We start from the raw sequence: 11,602 nt of genomic DNA on the forward strand, positions 1-11,602 counted from the left end.
TAACCAAACATTAGTCGTTTAAATTTTAAACAAATGTTTAAAAAAAAATGTATTATTGAGAAATATTTTATTTTTAAAAAAATATTTAAAAGAAAATGTATTATTGAGAAATATTTTTTTCAAAAAATGTTTTATAAAAATGTATTATTGAGAAATATTTTATTTTTAAAAAAGTGTTTAAAAGAAAATGTATTATTGAAAAATATTTTTTTCTTAATTCAATTCAAATGAACCCTTAGACTCTCTATATGACCATCAAACAATCTAGTCGTGAGTGTCTTTGTAAATGATAAAACCAATGTTTTGCTTTGAAGCGATTTTGGTAACAATTACATTCCCCTTTGTAGAATCTCTTGTCTTTGGTGATGCTTCAACCTTTTGTGTTTTTCTCGTTTATAGTCACAAGGCTCTTTAGATTTGGCTATTGCTATGGTATAGAGTGATGAACAAGAATGTTTGTTTGGAACAACTTTCAAATCATGTAACAACATTCAACAAAATACGAGAGGTTTAAGAAGACACCAATTCCAACAAATTTTACAACGAAAAATTTTACGTGAAGACTTAGCACTCTCTTCTAAAATTGAATTGATTTTCTTGTTTGATAGTTTTTGGTTGACCACTAACCTACAAGTGATAACTAGGTTTTTTTTTTAGCAGTGACAGTCACCTGCCTGTTATGGGGTGAGAATTCTCCAATCTTATGCAGGGAGAGGAGGAATTTTTTTAAAGTCCCACTTGAGTAGTCTCTTTTTAATTTACTATAATAATTATCGTTATATGATTATTTTATATCAATACTATTTAATTGTCATGATAATGAATATGTTTGAATGAACATTTAAATTTAGATTACAAATATAAATAGTTTAATAGGTAATCATTTCCTTCTATAAAAAAATTTGGACAACCATTTTAAATAAAAATGGTATATATGTGTTGTTGTACTTCGCCCTTTATCTCGTTTAACGTAACATTCTTAGCGTAGTCAAATCACGTACCGATTATCTCGCAAAGTTGATGAAACGCCTAATGATCAAAATGAAAAGCTTCAAAACAAAAATTAGTTAAAAGATGGATGAGTTGTGGATCATGCTCTCTTTAAAACGTTTTGCAGTTGTGTTCTTTTGTAAAAACATAATTGTAGCATCGTCGTTCTTAGGGTAAAACAACTTTCATTTCTTCAATTGATTTTGCACCGAAATCAATTGGAATCTCAATACTCATATAAACACTCACATTGAAAATTAATTTGCCCCAAATAAAAGAATGAGGAAAGTATATATAATATGAGGAAGTTAATAGACCGTTGAAAATTAATTTGTAACCTTTTTATTTATAGAGGGGTTATACTGATTTATTAAATACTAAACGGTAATAAAACATTTGATTCTTTTAATCACGTAATAAAGATCATAACTTTAATATTTCTCATCATGTTTGACCACCTCGCCTAGGATGTCATCATATGCGATGAGATGTTATAACGTTTCGCATCGCTATCTCGCATAGCTAGTGTTATTGCATATTCATGATCAATATTACATAGTTTGAAAAACTAAAGTACGAAAGACTTTCAAATTTTCAATCACATAGCGTTCAAAACATAACTTAGTCTTCTCGCATCACATAAAGAATTAGCGTTTTAAAACCCGTTTAAATCACGTCTATATCGCATAGTTTTGTTTTCTGGCATAAATAATTTTTCATTCGAACAAACTAATCATATCTCAGAAAATTAGTGAAAAATTTCACCATTTAATTAAAATATTTTAATATTATTTGTTTAAGTTAATTGATGAAATTTTTTCTCAACCCAATCCTCATAAATGTCATAGAATCTGTCCCATTTTTTTGCATAATGAAATGGAATTCATATTCATTTTTTTCAGGAATGATTCAAATTCTGGAAGTGAATCAAAAGTGACCCTTTGTTTGGATCATAACTTGTTCCTTGTTATACTTACTGTCTTATCTTGTGGGATCTCAAAAGGTCAGAGAAAAGATTAGCTTTGGAACGTCAAATTTTGGTAAAATAACACAAAAGGCACACACTTGTTTAGGGTCGATGAGATATTTGTAAATTGCAATAATTCATTCTTTGTAGATGTTTAGTCTGCACTCTGCACTGTGCACGTTGGTATTCGTGGATACTATATAGTTATATATACATATATCCACTTGCATTGGGTTGGATAAAGAGGAAGAGGAAATGGCGTACGCTCTTGCTCCCGTGATTAACATACGTCCATGGAGTTTCGGATTTGTAACTACGGCTTCAAGTATTCGTTACCTATCCCGATCACTAAACTTGAGCACATTTCGGAGATATGTACCATATTCCTCCGTTGGAAAATTGACCAAGGCCACTGGTGATGCCAGCTTCCGGAGGGTTGAGGACGAAGATGAAGAGGAAGAAGTATTTCAAGTCTTGACCGCAGTAACTAGCGACTACAATGACATTGTAATTGTAGACACTCCCAAATCCAGAATGTTGCTTCTCGATTCTTCTTGTACCACTGCTCCTGCTCTCCCTTATCCTCAATTTTTTTCTTGCTTCAAAAGGGGAATCCAGACATTCTAAACTATGCCCCCACATTGTTGACGCAGATAATGTCCACAGCATTCTTTATAAGGAGCAGATGTGGACAGGTTCTTATTGGGTCAGTAAACTCGGTCTCTTCGCCGAACCTAAAAGGGAAAAAAAAGAGAGCAATATGTTTTTGTTAAGGTTTATATGTTCTGTCTATTTGATTTGATGCGTTTTGAATCCCTTTGTTTTGAGGAGTTTTGGTTCTCCATTGTCTTTATTTAACTACATATTCTCGGTCCATATAAAGTTGTTGTTGTTGCCCTTTCTTAGTCTTCGGAGTGGTTTTGCCTCAGTCAAAGATTCCAGCCTGGGTGTTTAGTTGGTTTTGTTTGCTGTCTTAGAGGGCTGTGTTAATTTCCGTTTCAACTTTGCTTACAGTCTTTGGTTTAAAGAAGCTTTTAGCGTTGTTTAGTAGTAGCTTTGTTCTTCTTGCGGGACTAGAGCATTTCTTCCTTTTAGCATTCTCTTTGTTGCAGCTGTTTTGTATGATTGTTGGTCTGTGTGTCTAGCTCATCTGGAAGATTGTATCTCTAAACAAATCTCTTCCTTTTCATCGATCAATTAAAGTTTTGTTTTTTTATTAAAAAAGAAAAAAGTTTAAGCTTTGCATTTCCAACTTCTATTTCTTATTTCCTTCTATCTAGAGATTTATTCTCTTTTTATTACATCAATCAAAAGTTCTGTTTTCGTTTAAAGAAAAATCCATAATTATTGATATTTAGTTACTTCATCTTTTTGTAATTTCCTTTTATGAGCATAGTAATTAAAAGGTTCTGTTTCAAATCCAATGATTCTCGTCTGCCTTTGTTATGTTTTTTGGGGGCTAAAAAACGCTAACTACCAACCGTTTTTGTATTATTTTTTATATTGTGAATTTATTTTTACTACCGACTGCTGTGTATTTTTGCATCTTGTAGGATGAGTTTGCTAGCCTGCCAGCTATAATTCCGGAAGGGCCAATTGCTATACTTGGATTGGTACATCACTTTATACTGCAATAGTTGACGTACCTTTTTATATCAAATTACTGATTTCATTACTGGAGTTTTATACTATTTAAACAGGGAGGGGGAACTACTGCTCATTTGATGCTTGCTTCATGGCCCTCGTTGCAGCTTGAAGGTTGGGAGATTGATGGAATCGTAAGCTAGATTTGGTTTCTTTACGTATCAGTTTTTGAAAATTCTGAAGTTGAGTAACGATGTAGATCATCTATAGGACTTCCCATTCTTGTCTTTCTCCTCTGGGGTCATTTAATGCACGGGAAAGAAGGGAATAGGTATCCTTAACTCATGTTAGTATTTGAAGTTGATATCTTAGACCACCAAAAATTATTAGAATAAAGATTTGGATTTAACTGTAGCATGAAGATGTGCAATTTCCATAAGTGATAGAGGATTCATTTCTCATTTAAAATTTGATTGAGAAGTGTTGCTCTGTTACCATATTTTCCACTTGAGCATTAAACCTTGTTCCAACAAGAGAAGTGGAACCCAGACCCATTACCATCATCGCTCCCGTCCTCTTTACCTTGGTCTAAACACCTCTAAATGGATGGTGAATGCAGACCTGTGTGAATCAACTTCCTTGTTCAAACTTATAATCGAGTGATCAAGCGAGCTAGTCTCAGGTTTATCCCATTTGATCTGTTTCGCTCCTTGTTTCAACTTTCAATTCTTTTAGCTTATAAGTATTTTAAGTGATTTCTAGTCATTAGTACTTTCAAACAATATACTGATTCTGGCTATCCTAGTGTGAAATTGCTTTTAAAATGGTTTTGTTTTTACGTAGGGGTGGAGATTCAAACATCCTTATTACTTGGTTGAAGTTATATAATGCTTTAACCATATGAGCTATGTTTTGGTTTGCATTTTTAAAATGGTTACATTTGAAAGTTAAAACTACATCAATCTTTTCTACCCTGTGACTTCATCTTAACAGCTAATTGACAAAGCAAGAAATTTTCTGGGGCTATCTGATCTTGAGAAGCATTCTGCTGATGGCGGGATACTTAACATTCACATCGGAGATGCTCTTGATCCATCAGTCCGAATCTCTGGGGGTTATGCTGGTAAAGTTCTACTTTTCTCGGTTCTTATGGAATAAATGTGAAATCTGTTGTGTAAAACTTATTCTCTTGTGTGGTAGTTAGAGCAAAATATGAAATAACTCCTCACTTCATTTTATACAATAGATTTCAATATATATAGACATACATGGAAACCCTAAATAGAGATTAATAAATTACAATAAAGGACAAAAGATTAATAAGCTCCTATGCTCCTATCGTTACACAGATACTATAACATATTGGTTTGGTAGGCCGTGTGAATAATATTCTCCAAATCTGTTTCCGAATTTTGTAATCTAATCATCTAAACAGTGCAAATTCTAAAAATACATATTTATGTTACGAATTCTGAATATGAAATTTTGAAATGCAGAATTATAGTAGAAAAGTTAAAAACAATAATAAATATAGCATTTCATGTTATAAACTCAATTATTTTTGTTAAATTAAAATATGTGTTATATAGTACATAACATTACAAAATAATAATTATAGAAAAATTTAACCTAAAACAAGATCATAAATTAATTAGTCATATTTTATATTCAACCGAATATTTAGTAACTATCATTCAGTTTTGTAGTTTATAAATATATTATCAACTACATTTTGAAATTTTTTAAAATTGGAACTTAATTTCAAATCCGCACCAAACACATATATGAAAGCATGACATACTACTTTTTCTTGTTTTCAAAAATTCTATTTTCAGATTGCTACTAAACATGCCCTTGATTACACCCATTTATGCCATTCCCCTCGTTTAATTTTTCTTGGCACAATTTTTTTTTCTGGGGAGAAGAGTTCCATGGAAAAGGTTGGGCAGCATAAATTTAAATCTACATCATCCAGTCATCCATCCATTATGATCACATACAATATTTTTGGTATGTGTATGTGTATAATAGGAATCAGGACTTCCATTTGAAGAAGTACCAGATGCTGCTAAGATGGGGAACTCGAACCCATAAGAAGCACCCACTAGAAAGTAGGTCCCAAAAGCTACAGATACCCATAGACTAGCTACATAAGCTTTACAACTGACCCTCATTGTCTCAAATTTAGAAAGGAAGGGAGGAAGGGAAATATCTTGTATGTGGGAGAGTTTTTTATTTTTTATTTTTTTTTTAAGAAAAGGATACACGACTTTTCATTACGAGGATAAAAAAAGGCTAATGCTGAGATTCAAAAGAAACTTACAAGAGATTAATGCTCAGGAATACAACAAATCTTAGAAGCATGTAAAAAAGACTTGGAACATCAGCAAAACTTAAAAGGGAACATAATTATAAAGGAGCAATGAAAGCTCGCCAATTACCATAAATGTCTTGAATCAAGAAACCTTGAAATTTTTTTGATAAGATGCTCCAAGCCTACTTAAGATGAGTCGGGTCATGGATTTTGAAAAAAAAAATTCTAAAAAATATGATCTCATAAAAGTAGTGCTTTGACAAGCATTAACCTACAATAAGTAAGCTTTAGAGGTCCATCTAATGCCACAAAGAAGCTGGAAATGTTGTCCTCGAATGATTCAAGAGCACCCAATTAATGTTACAAACATTGAGCATCAGGAGGCAACAACTTTGAGAAAAAGTACATTCGAAGAGAATGTGGAACGTTGTCCTCCCAGTGATCCAAGAACACCCAATTAATGTTAAAGGTATTGAGCGTCAGGAGCCAACAACCTTTAGAAAAGGTACATTTAAAGAGAATGTGATTTAAAGATTTCCCGGACTTGTAACATAGAGGGCATACTGCAGGCATGAGAGCTTGAGAGGAAGCTTTTTTCTGAAGACTGTTGAGAATATAAAATGCTCATATTATTTATGAGAATTTGAAGGTTTATAGGAATTAAATTGATTTGTGACTTTAGGTTTTTATATTAAATTGTGTCCATTGAGTTCTTTGGGAGTTTTTAACAATTATGAGAGTTAAAATATTTATGGTTTCTTAACCATTGAAATTCCATTGTTACATTTTGTAAGCCTGTATAAGACATGTTTAGTTGAATGAAAAATTACTCTCCACCCTTGTGTCATCCACACCCTTTCTATTCTAACAAAGACCATCGGCTGAATTATGACTCCCATTAAGTACAATCCAAATAAAATAATGTTCGTTTTCTTTGGATTCTTTGTCTTCTAAATTGCGGAAATAAACAACCATTCATGGTATTTGAGAAGTCTAGAAAACTTATCAATGACTTGACTGAAAAGAAACCAGAAGGCTCCGAAGGCCACGGTCTCACATCCTAGAGTTCAAAGATGTAGTTGAAAGAGGGTGTAAAAGGTTCTGGAAATCTATTACCCATTCATATATCATATTAGAGAGTTGAAACTTATAATTGAAATAAACTAAGATTACTCATATTCTACGTCTTCGAATTTGCACTCCAACCAAATAATCCAAACTACCCATTTAACAACCTCTGCTGAAGGATCTTTCTTTTGCCAGAGAATAGTGCCCGTACGTTTCCTCCAAGAAATTCTCCTGTCAGCTATCAAGGTGGTTTTACACGTTTGGGCACCAAATAGTGTATGATATAACCAATATTTCACCAAAAGATGCGCAAATCTAATTCTGAGTGTGAAACACCCCATGGGAGTTGAAACATGGATGCATATCCCTTCACTACATGAGATTCCTGAGAATTCAATCATCTAATTTGTCATAAATTCATTAGTCACCTGGCAGTTACTACAACTAAAAAATACTATTGTACAAGGGATATTTGACTAATTAGTATGAATTGGGCATATCTCATACTAGAACCATCTCAAGTTTATTCAATAGCAGTTTTGTTTTACATCTTTTTATATTAACCAACTTTTTCTTTATTCTGTATGGGAAACTAGAAGCTATACTTTCCTTTTATATATGTTGACACTAGCATAGGGTCAGAAAGGTTTATAGGAAGGGGAAAATTGTATATGGAACTTTTTATATATGAAAATCTCTGTTCTGAAAAGTTAGGAAGAGGGAATTTCAGTAAGAACATTTTAAAATCTTAATTATTATGTATATATCTTTTTAATCTATGACAAATCAAGGGGTGAGAACTGCCCCCTTCTTTCCTCTTTTCTCCCGCTTAGAACTGATGTGTATTTGTAACATTCAGGAATTGTTATTGACTTGTTTTCTAATGGAAAGGTTTTGCCTCAGTTGCAACAGGTACGTACCTTGTGCGTGTAAATGTAATTGTGGTTATTGTGTTTGATTTTTTGTGTCCCGCCCCAGTAATATTTTTAAATTTCTGAATCTAGTTTGGAATTACCTAACTTCTTCCTTCTGATCTTTTCTGTCTGAGAATTTGGTTCAATCATTTCTTTTATCTTTTCTTTTTTCCTTTTCCCTTCCTTTTGAACTAGAAAGAACTTCTCATTGATATAATGAAAGGGAATAAATGTCCAGAGAAGCAAACTCCTAAAAAGAGTGAAAAAGGAAAATACAAACAGCAAATACAACCAATGTAGATTAGCCATATAAATAAATGAACATTTAAAGCACCAACAACTTTTCCAAAATATTCATCTGAAGGACTTGGAGAGTTTGTGAATGAATGATGAAACTATGAAGAAGGCCTCCACCAAATACTGAAAACCAATATCTACTTCAGATCTTCCAAAGAAAAGCAAGAATCGGTCACCAACCAACAACAAAAAACCTTCCAAAGCTCCTCATAAAGCAACCAAATGCCTACATAAAATAGGAAGTTTCTTTATACCAAAAAGATAAAATTTTATCAAGCTCCCAAACTTCAAGCCATTTCTGCCATGACCCCTACACAAACTCTTCAGTTTTGCAAGAACTATTAACCCATTGAGAATAGTTTCGGAAGAACCATCACCGGCAATAGAATGAAAGATCTCCTCATGCAAGTCAATCTAAATAACTCAAAGAAGACGAATCAAAATTTTGCAAAGCTAAACCATGACACTTTTCTCGTGCATTTCATTTCTATAATAGGTTGGACTCTGGTTGGATCTGAAAGATAGATTGATGGTTGGGGGTCGGATCATGATTAACTGTGGAGGGAATGTAGTCCATGTTACTGAAAATGGTATGTGTAGTGAAGTATCCTCAACCGATTGCTTCTTGCCACATATTTCTGTGATTGAGGCTCTTTCCGAAGTATTTCCTAAACAGGTATGTCATGATATTAAGTTATACTTAGAAAAGGCAGAACTGTTATGCACTAGCTCGTCATGTGAAAATTAGAAAGCTCCAATATTTTGGTATTTTTAAATTGTAGTATAAGGTGTGATTTAGCCCTAAATTATTACAATGTTTGTTTGAGGTTATCCTATGGTAGTGATGATGAAAGTTGGTTAAAATACAATTTTGGTCTATGTGGGGTTTGTTTTATTTTAGTTTTTGTAATTTCAAATGTGAGTCGGCTAAAAAGAAGGATAAAGTTTCTTCTCTCCCCCATTGCCTTCTCGAAACCCTAGCTGTTTGCCTTAGATTGTTCCAATTGCTACTGATCACCACTAAACACTTTTGGCCGACGCCGAACATCGTCGGCCTTTGTCGTCTGTCCTCCGCCTTCCACCTTCAATCTCATGACATCTTCCCTTGCCTTCTTGAATCACTTCATCAATTCCTCTCTCCTCGTCCTCTCTCTCTCTCTTCTCAAACCACAACCCTAGCTTAGAGGCTTCCAAAGTTACAATTTGACCATTTGGAAATGGAAAGTATCTTATAACAATGTAACCAATTTGAGGGAAAGGGGGAGTATTGGTTTGTGCTTTAATGTATCTTTTGTATACAATACCAACCACAGCATATTTTGTTAGTATTATTAGATAGTATATGAGCATGCCAAATGAATATCGTCTTGGCGGCTATAGATAGGATCTTGAGAATCTTGAAAGGTACACTAGGTCATGGTAGTTTTTTCACAAGTCCTCTAAAAGATCATTAGAACTCTATAAAGATATCAATTGGGTGGATAATTAACTAATAAAAAATATTAGTAGAACTCTATAAAGTTTTTCTATATGAGATTTTGTCGGAAAGGAATCAGAGAATGTTTCACAATGAGTCTCTTCCTTGGATTGATTATTTTGGTTCAAATCGCCTCAAAGTCTTCATGGTTTTCTTTCTCAAGCATTTTGCGGATTATTCTATTCAAGATCTTGGTCTTAACTAGAATGCCTTTTTTTTGCCTGCACAATTTCTAATGCATTGTTTCTTGGTTGTCTTTGTGTTTTTCTCTTTTAAGAAATAATTTTTCATTATTTCAATGAAAAGTTTCATTTCCTTAGAAAGAGGTAAGCTATGGAGAATTCAACTTCTAGCTTGGGTTGAGGGGGAAGTGTCAAATATGTTTTTATTGAAATCTGAATATTATTTTTATTTAAATTAGATTTTAATTGAATTTTATATTTTTAGTTAGATTCGTCTCAGGTAGTCCAAGTTCTCACTTTGTACTCTTAATTGCAGGTGTGTTGGAAAAAATTGCCGAAAGAGAAGGGTGAGAACTATCTTGCTTTGACTGGACCATTTCCCGAATTGCAGTCCTGGTCTGCTGTTGTTCCAGAGCCATTAAGAGGGAGTGTGAAGGAATGGAGTCCGTATGAGCCTCTTTCATGATCTACAACATGTTCTTTCAGATTTGTTTGATGGTTGAAGATGACGGACACTAACCATGTCTTCAAATATCCTTGTGAGCTTTTGAGTTGTTTCGTATAATATGTTCGCAGCTCCCAATTTCATTTGAGCTACTATTGTGTATGTATGGGATATGGGTAGTATTGAAAAGCTTGGATTTCATCTTTTGATTTTGATTGCTATTGTTAGTCTCCTTGATAAACTCATTATATCCATTCGATGAAATTTGAACTATATTCCTAGACAAACTAGGATTACATTTCAAAATTTTAAAGTAAGTACAATATGATTCAATCTCATTTAATCTTCTCATTTTTTCTTCGAGTTGAATGTGTACACTCGATGTAGGAAAGCGAGTACACATTATGTATGAAAGCGATGCACGATGGTTTAGGAAAATTATTTCTAGGCATAGAGTATAAATCTTTTTACCCCGAATGAAATTTTTTTGTAGAGGTTTCTTGTGAGTTTTGTGAGCGTATTTAGATTTCATCGTTGGTGTTAAATTAAGGTTTTTTTTTTTGTAATTGTAATTGATGATTATTTTATGAATAATAACAAAGTATATAACCATATTTTGAAAAAATTGCAAATATAGCAAAATTTATCACTTATACACTCGATACTGATATTTATTAGTGATAGACCAATATTTGTAACATGGTCTATCGGATAGACTTTTATCATTGATAAAATTTTAAAAATTTTGCTATATTTGCAATTTTTTAAGATGTCGTTATATATTTACTTATTTTAAATTTAATTGCTAAATTTTTAACTATTTGTTTTCTTTTGCTTCAGTAGACTTTCCAAATAATATCAAATTAAGTCAAATTATTTTATTTAATATGATGTTCATAATGAAAACGTTTGTCATTATAATTTATGTCCTCGATTTTGATTTGGGAATTCAGTTATTTGTAATTTTGTTATTAATTTTTTTTTTTTTTTGTAAATGAACGTGACAACCTGTGATCGAGTAGTTGTGTTAATTCCTTTTAATTTTTTTTTTCTTTAAAAGGAGTTCCTATTAGTTTATTGACATAAAACCATTTATCTACACTTCATAGATCAACTCCATTGATCAACAAAAGTTACTTCATACATCAACTACCTCCTCAATTTTCTCTCTTGTGCTCTTCAATCTATATATAGGATTAACACTTCTGTTTTTTTTCTTCTATCACTCTTCAATACTTTCTTTTAATTTCATTCTTTTATTCCTCAATCTCAAAAACCTCCCCAATTTGTTTTTTTTTTTTTTTTTGTCTTTTTTTTCTCTTCTTAAATATCAAAAGCTTAAATAAACAGGAGGAGTTTATCTT

At 32.6% G+C, this 11,602-nt stretch overlaps 1 protein-coding gene across 2 annotated transcripts; it reads left to right on the forward strand.

Moving 5' to 3' along the window:
- Positions 1 to 2,050: 2,050 nt before the first annotated feature.
- LOC101213378 lies at positions 2,051 to 10,576 on the forward strand. 2 transcript variants are annotated; one of them, XM_004148247.3, is made up of 8 exons: positions 2,075 to 2,513; positions 2,611 to 2,663; positions 3,511 to 3,570; positions 3,658 to 3,735; positions 4,535 to 4,664; positions 7,783 to 7,835; positions 8,631 to 8,810; positions 10,110 to 10,576. In XM_004148247.3, the coding sequence occupies exons 1-8, from the start codon at positions 2,213 to 2,215 to the stop codon at positions 10,257 to 10,259; spliced, it is 1,005 nt and encodes a 334-aa protein (XP_004148295.1). In that variant the 5' UTR covers positions 2,075 to 2,212; the 3' UTR covers positions 10,260 to 10,576. The 2 variants fall into 2 exon arrangements, with proteins under 2 accessions (XP_031744714.1, XP_004148295.1); XM_031888854.1 differs by lacking the exon at positions 8,631 to 8,810 and having other exon boundaries at positions 2,051 to 2,513.
- Positions 10,577 to 11,602: the final 1,026 nt, after the last annotated feature.

Source organism: Cucumis sativus, chromosome 7 (genome assembly GCF_000004075.3).
Source record: "Cucumis sativus cultivar 9930 chromosome 7, Cucumber_9930_V3, whole genome shotgun sequence".
Classification (NCBI taxonomy): Eukaryota; Viridiplantae; Streptophyta; class Magnoliopsida; order Cucurbitales; family Cucurbitaceae; genus Cucumis; species Cucumis sativus.